We start from the raw sequence: 15,211 nt of genomic DNA, 5'->3' as shown, positions 1-15,211 counted from the left end.
GACAGACTCAAGAGCAGGCTGGGATGTTGGGCTGAGGGGGGTCCAAGGAAAGGTCCAGCTGGAAGCTGAGGGAGGGGCCGAGACGGAGGCCAGGGCTAAGGCAGGAGGCTGGAGCAATTCCCTTAATGCAGGGTTTCTTGCCTCAGCACTAGTAACATCCTGGACTAGATAATTCTTTGTTGCTGGAGAACTTTCCTGTGCATCATAGGATGTTTAGCAGCATCTCTGGTCTCTACCCACTAGATGCCAGAAGCTGAAGTCGTGATAATCAAAAATGTCTTCAGACATTGCCAATGTCTCCTGGGGAGTGGGCAAAATCGCCCCCAGTTGAGAACCATTGGTCTAAAACATGCAAATCACGTTCTGAGTCTAATCGCCTTATTTTTCAGTTAAGTCCTGGGATGGGCTGACCATGAGAATGTAGAGACTAAATGCCAGCAAATGGGAGCCCTTCCGTGAGCAGAGGAGTCGGATGCGAGGGGAAGGAACTCTCTAAGCCCAGCCCTGTGGGAGAACCAATCTCCTGTGTGGCCTTGGGTGGCTCTGCCAGGAACTCGCAATCTGCCTCCCAACACCCACTCCCCACCCTTTCCACCTTGCCTTCCTCCCCTACAGCTACAGCTCTCCCTTGTTCCTTATCTGCTCCCTCCTTTTGCTCCTTCGGGGCCTGAGGTGGTCACGGCTTTCAGCTGTTGCTAGCCCAAGGGTGCTTCACCGTCCCTTACTGGTTTCCCTTGACCCTGCTCACACTTCTGTAAAAAGTCCCCTCGTTAAACTCTCTTCAGTTGCCCCCTTTGAGCACACCATCTGTTTCATGTGGGGAGGTGACTGCTGGAGCAGAGTTTTGAATCCAAGCAGCCCTGTTGGAACAGGAGGGCCTGGCAGCCTCCCCAGCCTCCTGTTTCATCATATGTCAGCGCTGCTCTTTTGAAATGCATTAGCAACTCAGAAATGGCCTTTAGGTCTGGGAAAGCAATTCATCAAACTGCTAATTCTCTATATGAAATATGCACTGTCAGAAAAGACCCCAGTTCCACAGTGCTGGCTGTGATTAAAACCATCCTAATATATAACCAATGACTCATTGCTATTGATCTGGGCCTGATGGGGAGTGGGCAGCAGCTGGAGGCCCTGGTACCAGCCTTGGCTATACCACCGGCACCCTGGAACAAGTCACTTAATTGTTTTGAGGCTTGCTTTTTCTGTTGCTCTGAGGATGGAGGCTGGGAATGCACAGGGCTTGAGAGGTAAGGGGAGGAGACAAGAGTTCATGAGACCCTTCTAGGATCCTGGGGAGACCTAAGGTCTAATTTCTAGAGGCATATGAGAGGTGAGAATAATGATGCTGATGATGACAGCTAACATATGTTCAGCACTTAGGGCAGAGGTTTTTACCTACATCATCTCATTTCATCTTTCCAAGTTGGTACTATTTTTTTCTCCCATGTTAGATAGTGAAAATAAGGCTTGGAGAGATTCAATTTCTCAGCATCATATAGGTAGAAAGTGACAGAGGACAGATTTCAACCAAGTGTGTCTGTCTCCAAAATCCATGCTTTTAACCACCAGACATACTGCCTCTAAATGGGGAGCCCTGCAGGGTTTTCTGGGGGTATCTGATCTGAATCTGCATGTCTTCCTCCCATGTGAAAGGATAATCAATGACTTGATCACTAAGACAAACTCTTTTTGAGCATTCATTGGATGCCAGTTGTCTTGATTTATCTAGTGCTGCTATAACAGAAATACCACGAGTGGATGGCTTCAACAAACAGAAGTTTATTCTCTCACAGTCTAGTAGGCTAGAAGTCCAAATTCAGGGTGTCAGCTCCAGGGGAAGGCTTTGTCTCTGTCAGCTCTGGGGGAAGGTCCTTGTCATCAATCTTCGCCTGGGCTAGGACCTTCTCTGCACAGGAACTTCGGGTCCAAGGGACACACTCTGTTCCCAGTGCTTCTTTCTTGGTGGTATGAGGTCCCCTTTCCTCTCTTGTAAGATAAAAGGTGGTGCAGACCACACTCCAGGGAAACTCCCTTTACATTGGATCAGGGATGTGACCTTAATAAGGTTGTTACAATTCCACCCTAATGCTCTTTAACATAAAATTACAATCACAAAGTGGAGGACAACCACACAACACTGGGAATTATGGCCTAACCAAGTTGACACATACTTTTGGGGGACATAATTCAATCTATGACACCGGGCACTGTGCAAAGCTCTGGGGATACAAGAGCGAATAAGATTAGGTCCCCACTCTCGTGGCGCTTACAGTCTAGTGCAGGGGTTGGCAAACCTTTTCTGTAAAGAGCCAGGTAGTAAATATTTTGGGCTTTCTGAACTATATGGTCTCTTGTCACAACTACTCAACTCCGCCATCAGTTTGAAAGCAGCCATGGCAATATACAAAGAAATGAGCATGGCTGTGTTCCAATAAAACTTTTTTATAGACACTGAAATTTGAATTTCATGTATGTTTCCTGTGTCACAAAATAGTATGTAAAACTTTTTTAACCGTTTAAAAATGAAAAACCATTTTTAGCTCACAGGCTGCACAAAAGCAGGAGATGGGCAGGATTTGAGATGCAGGCTATAATTTGCCTAGTGGGACAGGCATAAAACGCAATGACTTGTTAGAAATCAGAACAGCACTTACTTCTCAGTAGGAGGGAGGGGGAGTGATGAGGAGGGAGCACAAGGAGTCCTGGAATGCTGGCCATGTTCTATTTCTTTATCTGGGTGGTGGTTACATGGTTACACCACTGATAATTCATCAAGCTGTACACTTATGGTTTGTGCCCTTTTCTGTATGTATGTTACACTTCAATAAAAACGATCATTAAAAAAAAAAAAGACAAGTTGGTGTAATAAGTAATCATGGGGTAAGATAGGGGTGCTGTAGGGGCAAGAGGGGCCCCTAGCCCAGCTTGGGAGGGTAGGGGCCCGAGAAGGCTTCTCCAAGGAAGTAACGTTTGACAAGAGGGCGCTTGGGGAGAAGGAAGAGGCATTAGGCTTATCAGGTCAGACATAACCACAGATCCGTTCTTATTAAAAAAATACGGTATTTTGTTCATTGTGGATTTTGTGCATTTTATTTTTTAAAACATTGCACTAAAATATTACTTATCTTGATTACTGAGATTTTTAGGGCCCCTAACGTTTCCAGCCCGAGGCGAGTGTCTAGTCTCACCCTAGTGCTGGCCCTGGGGGCACAGGTCGAAGGGTCTGGCTCTGTCTTGGCAGTACCTCGGGCTAGCCATCTCCCCCCTCTGTTTCCTCACCTGTATAACGGGGGTGGTGGGGAGGATAAGAATCTCCAAAGGCGAACATTCTCCCTGGCCCTATCTGGGCCGATTCTTGCCCGGTAAGGGGCGACAAGGGTCGCGTTGGGAGCCCCATTTTCTCAGAGAGACTGCCGGACTCTGGTTATTACCGGAACCGGACTCGTGATTGGCTGGGACGAAACCCAGCCCCGGCTGCAGGATAAGGTATCAAAAGAGGCGGGCGAATTGCGTCATCAACGAGCGACGAGAGTGTCCCAAAAGGGGCGAGACGAAGTAAAATAAGCCCCTTTCTAATTGGTTCCCTCCTTCGGGGGGAGATTGAAACAGCGATGGGGATTCGCTCTTCTTCAACTCTCCAGGTAATTGAAGGGAGGACGACGATTGGGGAGAAACTTATTAAGTCGCCTACGGACCGTAAGTCTTCAGGGGCGGGGCCTCCGAAGGCGGGTTTCTCTTTTGGGGGCGTGATTCTTTCGGGGGTGGGGGTGGAGCCGAAACGCAGAGCTTTCACAGCGCACGGGAGGCGGGACTTGAGGCGGGGTCGCTTTGGTGGGCGGGACCAGGGGGCAGGGCGGGGGCGGGACCAGGGGCGGGGCAGGGCGGGGGCGGGGCCGGAGCTCAAGCCGGCGGGGAGCGCGGGGAGGTCTCCCGGATCCGATCCGCTTGCAGGGTGCTGTTCTCAGCCATGGCTGTGCGGTACTGGTGGCACTGGCCGGCGTGGCTTCGGACCCGACTGCCTCTCGCCGGGAGTCCCCAGAGTAGGACCAGGGCACCTCTAGGGTGAATGGGAGCGCGGGGAGGCCTACGACCGCTAAAAGTGGGGATCGAAGCAGAGCAGGGGCGGGGCTGGAGAAGGGGAACCAGGGGCGAGACTGGAGGGGTCTACTCCTGAGGGCGAGATGGGGGAGTGTGGTGGGCCACGGGATCTGTGCGGTGAGATGTGAGGCCTTTAGGCGAGAAGGGGACCACGAGGTCCACAGGTGGAACGGGGACGAATGGGGGTAACACGGAGGTCTGAGAAATGAGAGGGAAGTCTGAGGGGAGGCAGGGGTTAATAGGAATAAGATACGTGTCTATATACGGTTCTGCGAGTTAGGAGAGGTAAGGTGGAGCAATGTGGGGGGGATCCACAAAGGTGAGATTGGGGTGATTTGGGAGAATGTGGGATTCTAGCTGAGCGGGTGTTGTTATGTGAAGTCCAAGTCAATTCTGACTCATAACGACCCTATAGGACAGAGTAGAATTGCCCCATAGGGTTTCCTAGGCTGTAATCTTTACGGGAACGAACAGACTGCCACCTCTTTCTCCTGTGGAGCAGCTGGTGGGTTTGAACCACAGACCTTTCAATTAGCAGCTGAGCACTTTAACCACTGTGCCACCAGCGCTCCTTCACTGAGTAGGTAGGGAACCCCATAGGAAAAGTGTTGAAGCATTGTCCAGGGCAGCTTCAGGAGTGGTGGGGGCTGTCGGGTGGGCCATAATCAGCAGCATAGTAAACTCATGGGTGAGGTGTGGAGCTCTGAATGAAGACATAGCCTTTGGGGGCTCCCATGAAGTAAGGAACCCTGCAGAGGCAAAAGCTTGGAGGGGCAGGAGCAGTAGAGTGCAGGTGAGGGTGAAGCTTGGAAAGTTCCAACTTCTGGTGGATACAGAAGTTGGTTTGGGTTGGGGGAGGGGGTGTTGGTCTAACACTTGCCCCCCCCCCCCGCCAGGGTTCTGCCGGCAGTTCTCCACACAAGAGCAAACCCCCCAGATCTGTGTGGTGGGCAGTGGCCCGGCTGGCTTCTACACAGCCCAACACCTGCTAAAGGTAAACTGTTTCCTCCTGGTTCCCACCCTCATGGTTCACATGCTGCTCCAAACCTCAGGGTAAGCCTCACCCGCTCTGGGTTTTAAAAGCACTCCTGAATCCCAGATGAGGAAGGGGCTCCCGGCCCATCTAGGCTGGACCCATCCTACCTGCTTCCTTGACTGCATCTGGAGCTCCCCACTGTAGATTTTCTGCTGTAGGAGAGTGTGTTTGCCTCATGGGTGGGGTTCAGTGGTCAGTGCTTGGTAGTAAATGGCCTGCTCCTTGGCCAAACACTCCAGGGAGCTTATGCAGACCCGCAGGGTTACTTTGTTCTGCCCCTCATCTTCCCTTCTTCCTCCTCTGTCTCTATCTGTCCCCAACATCCTGCATCTCGGGCTACCCCCTCTTTCCAGGGCTTTCTGTCATTTTAGCTACGTCTCTGTGGTCCCCTCACCAATAGCCCCAGCTCTCACTGCGCCCTTTTTTTCTTTCAGGTTGCCCCTCCAACCCTGCCCCACACATCACACACAACGTGAAAGCCAAGGCCTCAAGACTTGCAGTATTGGCCTTGGCTGGCAGGGCCCAAGGCTACTGGTTGCTCTTGAGACTCCATGTCAGCCCTCGGGGTTGGTGGGGGGAGGGAGGGGAGACCCAGGCTGACTGAGATAGAAGACAGTGGCCCTACTTTGGAAGGGCTCAGGGTGTCCATGGAGAGAGAAGAGAAAGGATGGATATATTATTTATACACACAGACACTTGAAAGATACGGTGACCAATCGTCCCGGTTTGCCCAGGACTCTGGGGTTTCCCAGGACATGGAACTTTCAGTGCTAAAACGAGAGAGTCCCAGGAGAATAGGATGAGTTGATCACTGTGCTAAAAAGTGGCCTGAGCACACTCTAAGCAACAGATGTTGTTGTTGGGTGCCATTGAGTCGATTTCAGCTCACAGTGACCCCAAGTGACAGAGTAGAACTGCCCCATAAGGTTTTCTAGGCTGTAATCTTTATGGAACCAGATTGCCAGGTCTTTTCTCCCACAGAGCCACTGGGTGGGCTTGAACCGCCAAGCTTTTGGTTAACAGCCGAGCACTTAACTGTTGCACCACCAGGGCTCTTTAAGCAACAGATGAGAGCTAATTACATAATGTGTGCAGAGCGAGCCAGGTCCAGGGGGCCAATCAGAAACTGCTTCCTAGAGAAGACATGTTTGTGCAGCACGGAGAAGGCTATGGGGAGGGCCTACCATGTGTGGGAGTCATCCTGGGAATGCAAGGCCATGGGCACACGGCCACGTGGGAGGAGACCCTGGGCCCCAGAACCAAGACCAGCGAGCTGACTCAGGCTGGGAGTCCCAGGGGGCTTCATGTAAGGGCACTGTGTTAGCTGAGCCTGACATTCTGGGAGAGGGGAGAGGAGGCCTTCCAGGCAGGGTTTTCAGCGGCCCTGGTGTGAGCAAAGGCACTGGCCTGCACTCAGCTGGCAGACACCTGCATGTGCTTTCCTCAGGGGGTGGTCCTGGTGGTGGCCACAGAGGTCAGATACAAGCTGGTCCTCACCACTGGGAGCATCCAAGATACTGTCTGTGCTTCCGAGACAGGAATGTGAGCAGCAGGTTTGGGACAGTGGCACTTACTGCGAGTCAGACACCATGCATAGTCTCCCATTCCACCTTCATGGCAGCCTGTGAGGCTGGTGTATGGCTCCTATTTCATGGATAAGGACACTGAGGCTGCGTGAGATTGTCCCTGGTCCCACCACTGAGCAGGGAGGGTGCTGGGATCTGAGCACCAGCAGTCTGATGGCGGAGCCCTTTCTTTAAGTATCCTGCTAGGCCAGTCATTCAGTCAACAATCATTTCTTGGACACTGACAAGGCAGGAATCCACTAGCCACTCCTTGGAAACCCTACGGGGTGGTTCTACTCTGTCCTGTAGGGTCACTGTGAGTTGGAATCAACTTGACGGCAGTGGGTTTTTCATCTGGCAGGGCGGGTTTGGTGTCTGGGAGTGTTGCTGGGGTGGCGGTGGGGGAGTAGGAAGGGAAGGGTATGGGATTGATAGGATGGGGTCAAGGGGAGTCAGGAAGGAGCCTTGGGTTCTGGCTTGGGCTCCTGGTGGATACCCAGGTGGAAGGGAACCTAGAAGCAGCAGAGAGTTTGGAGGAAGGGCAGTTGGCTTTCATCTGGGTGAGTTTGAGGTTTCTGGGGTGAAATGTTCAGGGGCCTCAGGTTTGGAGTTGGGCGAGAGGTCTGGGCCAGGGAGAGAGAGAGAATGGATGTAATCAGCAATTCCGAGGGAACTTGAGGTCACAGGAGGGAGTGGATGAAAGCCTCTCAGGGAATGTGCTCCAAGGGGGAAGGGAGGGGGACCCAGGTTGGAAGGCCCTCGAAGAATGTCCTTGTTAGGGGTGGTACTGAAGGTGGTGGTAGCTCAGTGGTAGAATTCCCACCTTCTGTTCAGGAGACCTGAGTTCGATTCCCAACCAATGCACCTCACGTGCAGCTACCGCCCATCTGTGAGTGGAGGCATGTGTGTTGGAGGATACTGGACAGGTTTCAGGGGAGTGTCCAGACTAAGACAGACGAGGAGGAAAGGCCTGGCAGTCTAATTCTGAAAATCAGCCCATGAAAACCCTATGGAGTACATTGGTCCGGTCCTACTGTGCGTGGTGTCGCCATGGGTCGGGGCCAACTCAACAGCAGCTAACAACAACAACAGAGGAAAAGGGGCCTGAGAAGGGACAACTGAGGGATAGGAGGGAACTGTGAGTTAAGAGGGGAGATTTCCTGAAAGATGCGGTCCGCTAGAGAGATAACAGGTGGAAAATATCAGCGGATTTCACTTTAAAGAAGTGGCCTTGACGTTGTGAACGGAGTCAAGGATCCTTAGCAGGAAAGAAAGGAAAATGAAGACAGAGTCGGACTGTGTAAGGTATTGGCTGCCAGGCAGAGCAATCTGCACTTTGTCCTGTGAGCAGTGGGCAGCTAGTGAAGGCTTTTGAGCGAGGCAGTGACGCTCAAACAACAACAGTAATAGTAATGATAGTTTATGTTTATTGAACAGACAGTACTTCTGCGAGCCTTACTCATTTAACCTTGAATGTTGTGCCAGAAGAAATACGTAAGTGCCTCTCCTGGTGGTGCAGAGCCAGTTCATGGTGGGACTGGGACTGGAGCCCTTGGCTGTCTGACCCAAAGCCTGTGCTCTTCATTGGTGCATTACTAGTGGGACTGAGGGTCGTGATTTGGGAGCCTAGGATGGAGAGTCAGGAGGCACGATAGGCAGTGGTGGGGGCCTGGATGTGGGGGCAGGCAATGGAGTAAGGAGAGCGGTGGTTTGGATAAAGGTCAGGAGGTGAGTGTGGGCCTTTGTCAGGGACAAGGGCGACTGCAGGGCCAGTGAGCTCCATTTAGCTTGAGTCCGTTGAATTGGGAGGTTTTACAGCAAGAGCCAAATGGAACCCTGGTGGTGCAATGGTTAAGCGCTCAGCTGCCAATCAAAAGTTCAGCAGTTCAAATCAACCAGCGTCTCAGTAGGAGAAAAGACCTTATGATCTGCTCTTGTAAAGATAAAGCCCATTGCCGTCGAGTTGATTCCAACTCATAGTAACTGTACAGGACAGGGTAGAACTGCCCCATGGAGTTTCCAGGGAGCGTCTGGTGGAGTCGAACTGCCAACCTTTTGGTTAGCAGCTGTAGCGCTTAACCACTACACCATCAAGGTTTCCTTGTAAAGATTACAGCCTGGAAATCCTATGGGACAGTTCTACTCTGTCATTTAGGGTCGCTATGGGTCAGAATTGACTCAATGGCACACAACAACAGCCAGAGCCTAGGATGGGGTTGGGGTGGGGCAGCATCACCCATAGGAGTCTCAACTGCTCTGCTTCAAACTTGCTTGTCACCAGAGTCCCCATCATCATGACCTCCTGGGTACTTCCCAACAACCCTGAGAGGGAGGCATTTCCATCCCAGTTTGCAGGAGACTAAGGCCCAGTAAGATCCTGGGACTTGGCAGGGCCACGAAGCTGGTGGGTGGCAGAGCCAGACCAGACTTGCCTTCCAGACCCCAACCCTGTGCCTTCCCCACAGCCCCTCAAGGCAGCGCGCATGAGCTGGAACCAGTGATTGGTGGAACAAGTGAGGTGGTTTTTCTAGGCCTGGGAATAGGGCCACTTCCATTCCCCAACCCCAGATCCCTGCAGCCATGAATTTCAAGTTGTTCCCAGATCATCAGACTGGCTGGGCATTTCTAGAAGCACCTAGAGTTCTAGGGCAGGGCTGTGTGTCACACCCGACCCAGGTGGGTAGGAGAAACTCTTCTGATATAACTCCTTCCTTAGTTGGCCACATTTCTCACAGTCTTGATGGGCTGGCAGTCCTTCTTGAGATCTGACCTCCATTGGCCTTGCTGCTTGTGCTGCCCCATTCCCCTTATCTGGCTTTCTGGGCAGAGGGGGAGTCAAGGAGCTCTCTTTCTTCTTGCAGAGGGTGGAAGCCTGGCTGTGTCCTCGGTCCCCTGAGCCAAGCCCTTCAGCTCTGTCTGGGGAAGGGGAGGCTCCTGTGGGAGCCCAGCCTCTCCCTCGGCCCCACCAGCTGCCACCTTCTCCCCGCAGCACCACACCCGGGCACACGTGGACATCTATGAGAAGCAGCTGGTGCCCTTTGGCCTGGTGCGCTTTGGCGTGGCACCCGACCACCCTGAGGTGAAGGTGGGTCTCTCTGGCACAGAACATGGGGCTTGGACTTTGATCAAGATGAGGGGGGAAGGGAGGCTCCCTGGCTGTCCTGGGGACACTGCAGGTAAGGGTGGCACAAGCCTGGTCTCTGGAACTCTCTCCCCTCTAATCCCCTCTCTGGGGGGCATTGCAGAATGTCATCAACACCTTTACCCAGACGGCCCGCTCTGATCGCTGTGCCTTCTGGGGCAACGTGGTGGTGGGCAGGGACGTGACAGTGCCGGAGCTGCGGGAGGCCTACCACGCCGTGGTGCTGGTGAGGGCAGGCGGTGGGGGGAGGGGATGCAGGTGCGGACGGGAGCTCTCAGGAGGGGCGGCAGCAGAGGTTGGTGGCTAAGGGATGGAAGGTGGCAGTCAGGGTAAGGCCCAAATCACTGGGCATGGCCAAAATGGGAGCTGCGGAGGAGGAGGAGCTGGGAGGAAGATCTGCCTGGCTTCTCCCCACCAGGGCCGACGGCTCTAGGCTTCAGGCCTGCCATCTTTCCTCAGAGCTACGGGGCAGAGGACCATCAGGCCCTGGGAGTTCCTGGTGAGGAGTTGCCTGGTGTGCTGTCGGCTCGGGCCTTTGTGGGCTGGTACAATGGGCTTCCTGAGAACCGGGAGGTGCGTATGGGAAGCATTCCAGCTGCCCCTTCCTCTGTACCCCCTAGCCAGGGCCAGGGGCAGCTGTAGATGCCAGAGCTGGGGGAGAAGGGGGCTGCCGTCTAGGCCTGGGAGGCTCCCAGTGAGATGAGGAGGTGAGGCATCAGGCTGATGGAGGTGGGAGGTCCATCTTGGAGGGCCTCTAGGAAGAGGTGGAGCCGGGTGGGGGAGGAGGGGCCTGAGTTGAGGCTCACATGGGGTGGACTTTCTGCATGTGGAGAGCCTGAGGGACAGGCATGGGGTGACCCGAGACTGAGATTAGCCTGACTGGAGCCAAGCCTAGCGTAACCCTATCCAGACCTCTCGCTTCCAGCTGGTTCCAGACCTGAGCTGTGACACAGCTGTGATCCTGGGGCAGGGGAATGTGGCTCTGGACGTGGCTCGGATCCTACTGACCCCACCTGAGCACCTAGAGGTGAGTGGGTGGGGCAGGGCTGGAGGGGGGTGGGTCACACTGAGGAGAGAGTGCCCTGCCCCTGCCTGCAGGCCTCAGGCCTCACCCCTCCAAGCTGAGCTCAGTGTCTCTGTTTCCACATGGTGCTCAGGCAGAGGCCTTCTGAACGGCAACCTCTGAGCATCTCATACCATTTTATCTTTCACTTCTTGTACTCCAGCCTTTATTCTTCTCTTCAGTGTGCCACAGGGCCTTTGCATATGCCACCCTCTAGCATGGAAAACTGCCCGCCTAACCTTTTGCCCCAGGCAGTTAACATCTACTCATCTTTTAGCTCTCGGCTCAGTTGTCCCTTCCTCCAGGAAGCCTTCCAGGACCTCCCTGAATAGGTCCGTTTCCCCTGTAATACCCTCTCATAGACCTGTCTGCTTCTGTTCCATAGCACTTGTCACCAGTGCAATTTTACACTCATTGACGAGTATCTGAGTAATTGATGAATATCTATCTCCTGATCAGATCAGATGCTCTGTGAGGGCTGGACCTTTATCTGCTCTGCTCACCATTTACCTTCCCTGCCCTTACACCTTGCGTGGTAGCTGCTTAGCAAACACTGGTTGAATGAAAGAACATGGGCCCGGTTTGCTCCTCATTGGTGCCATTTGCAAAAGGAGCCCTGGTGGTGCAGTGGTTAAGCATTTGACTGCTAACTAAAAGGTTGGTGGTTCGAATGTACCAGGCACTCTGGAGGAGGAAGATATGGCAGTCTGCTTGCATAAAGATAACAGCCCTGGAAACCCTACAGGGCAGTCCTACTCTGTCCTATAGGCTTGCTATGAGTCAGAATCTACAGGGCAAAGGGTTCATTTTGTTTTTGGTGCCGTTTGCAGAATTGGCAGCAATGCTCCATCTGGCCACCAGGGGGGAGCAGTGGGGCAACTTGGGGGCACCATGGCCTCTGGGCTTGACCAAAGGGAGAGTCCCATTCCTGCAGTCAGTGTCTGGTGACTTCAAAGCCCTCCTTTTGTACCAGAAAACAGACATCACGGCGGCCTCCCTGGGGGTACTGAGGCAGAGTCGAGTGAAGACAGTGTGGATAGTGGGCCGGCGTGGGCCCCTGCAAGTGGCCTTCACCATTAAGGTGCTGGGGCTGGAGGGGGAGGGGCCAAATAGACGGTCTCCCCTTGGAAGGTGGGCAGAGCAGAGCCTCTGGAAGTGGCTGCTACCTGGGGTGGGAGATGGGGAGCCAGGCAGGGCCCCTGGGGCCCAGTGCCTTCCGTGGTGTTGGGGGTGGTATCTCACGCCTGGGCTGGCTAACGCCTCATCTCCACCACACTCCCGTCCCCGACCCCCAAGGAGCTGCGGGAGATGATTCAGTTACCAGGAACCCGGCCCATTTTGGACCCTGTGGATTTCTTGGGCCTCCAGGACAAAATCAAGGGTGAGGGGCCCTGACCTGACCGCCAGCTCACGAGGGAGGGGACAGTCTAGGTCAGAGAGGGTGTTGGGGAGAGCATGGGGGAGGGTGCTGGGACCCAGGAGACGGCCCTGACATACTCTTCATTGCCCACAGAGGTCCCCCGCCCCAGGAGGCGGCTGACAGAACTGCTGCTTCGAACAGCCACAGAGAAGCCAGGCCGGGAGGAAGCTGCACGCCAGGCATCAGCCTCCCGCTCCTGGGGCCTCCGCTTTTTCCGAAGCCCCCAGCAGGTGCTGCCCTCATCAGATGGGCAGCGGACAGCAGGCATCCGCCTGGCAGTCACCAAACTAGAGGTGAGTCTCGTGTAACCAAAGGTACCCCCCTTTTCAGGCCTCCCCGCCCCAGCCTTGTGCTGCCCATGCTCTCCCCAACAGGGTGTCGGCGAGGCCGCCCGGGCAGTGCCAACGGGAGATGTGGAGGACCTCCCCTGCGGGCTGGTGCTGAGCAGCCTGGGGTATAAGAGTCACCCCATTGACCCCAGCGTGCCCTTTGACTCCAAACTCGGGGTCATCCCCAATACAGAGGGCCGGGTTGTGGCTGTGCCAGGTGAGAGGGAGCGAGAAGGCTGAGCATTGAGTTATGGGGGGAAGCAGGAGGCAGGTGTCTCCTGGGGCTGCTCATTCATTCATTCACCCAGTGATGTGCACTGAGAAGCTACTCTGAGTCAGACCCTGTGCCAGGACCCTGCCCATCCTCCTCCTGACCCTAGGGGAAGCTCCCAATCTAGCTGAGATGACCATATATATCTTGTCATTAGTTCACTCAGCAGATATTTGTAGAGGTCTGTCCTGGGCTAGGCTCTGTGCTCAGTGCTGGGGTGTGGAGGTTAATAAGGCAGCTCTGTCCTCAGGCACTCCCCATCTGATAAAATGCCCCCATGCACCTGTCTAGACATTAATTCATTCTGCCAAAGTCTACAGAGGGTCTGCTGGAACTGGACATGGGCAAGACCCAGCTCCTAGCCACAGGGAGCTCGTAGCTTACAAGAAGACCTGGGCATAAGGGGGTTGGGTGTGGTAAATGCAGGCTGAGAAGGCTCTTGGGTGGTGGACCGGCAGCCATGTTGAGCCCAGCTGACGGACTCTGGGGAGGAGTTAGGGGGTGTGTGTGCATGTGACATGTGTATATATTAGGGGTGCAGGCTTGCCAGGTGGGTGTCCAGCCACCTCTCCTTTTCATACCCTTTGTTACCCCTCTCAGGCCTCTACTGCAGTGGTTGGGTGAAGCGGGGGCCCACAGGTGTCATTGGCACTACCATGAACGACAGCTTCCTCACTGGCCAGGCGCTGCTGCAGGACCTTCAGAGGGGACTGCTGCCCTCGGGCCCCAGGCCTGGCTACACGGCCATCGAGGCTCTGCTCAGCGGCCGAGGTCTGGGGCCCGAGGCAGAGGTCCTGGGAGGTGGAATGGGTGGGGAGGGAGGGGTGGTAGCCCCTGGGCCTTTTCATCCTGTGGAGGGGTGCTCCGGGCCAGGTGCAGGAAGAAGAGAAGGCAGTGACTGTCTCCCCTCTGCCTCAGGGGTCCAGCCTGTCTCTTTCTCCGACTGGGAAAAGCTGGATGCTGAAGAGGTGTCCCGGGGCAAGGGCGCTGGGAAGCCCCGGGAGAAGCTGGTGGACCCTCAGGAGATGCTCTGGCTGCTGGGGCGCTGAGCCCAGACCTAGCCCTGCTGGAAGGGGCACGGTGCCATGCAGGGGTGCAGGGGAGAGGGCCGGGGCAGCCTGAGGGGGATGTGCACCCGTAGCTGCGTGGCCTACCTGCCTGGCACAGGGCTTGGCTGCATCCCTTTTCAGTGGCCTCTGAGCTCTCCCTCCTGTGAGGTTACCCTTGCCGGCGTGGGTTTCGCTCCCAGCAAGGAGGTAACCTTCCTTAGGAATGAGCAGGGGTGCAGGCTGACCTTACTCCCTCCCGTCTGTCTGCTGATGGACCGTGGCAGGTCACTAGGTCTGGAACATGCTGGAAATAAACAGCTGCAACCAAGGGCCACGGTGATGTGCAACTTCTTTTGGGGACCGAGGTCACCTTCTGGCTGCAACTCCCCTCCAGTCGCCAGGTGGCGCTGCAGAGCCAGCTCCCTGCTCCAGGCCTTTTTGGGGGCCTGTTGCTGGCCCCTGGCGGATTTCTTTTTTTTTTTTTGGTTGCTGGCCCCACCGCCTGGTGTCCTCCCTGTTTGTTCTCCATACGATCAAAACAGCCAGTCCACCTGGAGGACTCACGATAGAAGAGAAAAAAGGAGGGGGAGAGGGGACTGGGCAGCAGCTGCCCCAGTCCCTCCCTGCCGCCAGGCGAGTCCGGCTGGTCCCCCTTCTCAGCTCCCAGTCCTTCCCACCTCCGTTTCCAGCCAGATCCACAAGCCCTTTAAGACTGTATCTCCGTCTCCGGAGCGCTTAGCAGTTTACGAAGCGCGCTCACCCCTTTTATTCCAGCCCGCAAGGTGGGCCTCTCTTTATAGACTGAGAGACCCTCGGCATAAGCCGACCCAAGGTCGCACAGCCAGTGAGCCGCGGGCTCGAACCTAGGCTCAGGGCTGCTGCTGTTTTCTCCAAGGTCATATCTGGCCCTGAGGGTCGGTCCTTGGGTCTTTGTTCCAAGAGGACACACAGTCCTGGAGAGGGGCCCTGGGCGTCCGCGCGTGGGGGCCGGCAGGGAGGAGCGCGGGCCGGGGCGGGGCGGAGGCGGCAGCCCCGGCGGGGCGGGCCGCTCGGCGGGAGCGCTCGGCCACAGTCGGCTGGCGGCCCTGGAAGCCGGAGGCACAGCGCACAGCCCGCCCGAAGGAGCCCGGGGCCCGCGGGCCACGGGAGGGCGCGGGGCCGGCCGGGTCAGACCACCAGGCCGCGCCGCGGACGCTGGCCCCCAGCGCCCGGCCCGGGTGCTGCCGACAGCAGGCAGA

At 55.4% G+C, this 15,211-nt stretch overlaps 1 protein-coding gene across 2 annotated transcripts; it reads left to right on the top strand.

The window, feature by feature from the left end:
- Positions 1-3,898: 3,898 nt before the first annotated feature.
- Positions 3,899-14,745, top strand: FDXR (ferredoxin reductase). 2 transcript variants are annotated; one of them, XM_049861099.1, is made up of 13 exons: positions 3,899-4,040; positions 4,818-4,924; positions 5,009-5,092; positions 9,689-9,784; positions 9,945-10,067; positions 10,301-10,414; positions 10,767-10,868; positions 11,878-11,985; positions 12,201-12,285; positions 12,418-12,617; positions 12,699-12,870; positions 13,525-13,695; positions 13,843-14,745. In XM_049861099.1, exons 1-13 carry the CDS (start codon positions 3,968-3,970, stop codon positions 13,971-13,973), a joined length of 1,566 nt encoding a protein of 521 aa, XP_049717056.1. In that variant the 5' UTR covers positions 3,899-3,967; the 3' UTR covers positions 13,974-14,745. The 2 variants fall into 2 exon arrangements, with proteins under 2 accessions (XP_049717056.1, XP_049717055.1); XM_049861098.1 differs by lacking the exon at positions 4,818-4,924 and having other exon boundaries at positions 4,995-5,092.
- The last annotated feature ends 466 nt before the right edge of the window (positions 14,746-15,211 follow it).

Source organism: Elephas maximus, chromosome 19 (assembly GCF_024166365.1).
Source record: "Elephas maximus indicus isolate mEleMax1 chromosome 19, mEleMax1 primary haplotype, whole genome shotgun sequence".
In the NCBI taxonomy this organism is placed as follows: domain Eukaryota; kingdom Metazoa; phylum Chordata; class Mammalia; order Proboscidea; family Elephantidae; genus Elephas; species Elephas maximus.
This window is presented reverse-complemented; position numbering and strand designations above follow the sequence as displayed.

Coding starts and splice junctions, on each gene's coding strand:
- FDXR (XM_049861099.1), top strand. CDS start 3,968: ATGGCTGTGCGGTACTGGTGGCACTGGCCGGCGTGGCTTCGGACCCGA. Junction 4,925..5,008: donor TTGGAAAGTTCCAACTTCTG/GTGGATACAGAA, acceptor TTCTGCCGGCAG/TTCTCCACACAAGAGCAAAC. Junction 12,618..12,698: donor TGGCAGTCACCAAACTAGAG/GTGAGTCTCGTG, acceptor TCTCCCCAACAG/GGTGTCGGCGAGGCCGCCCG.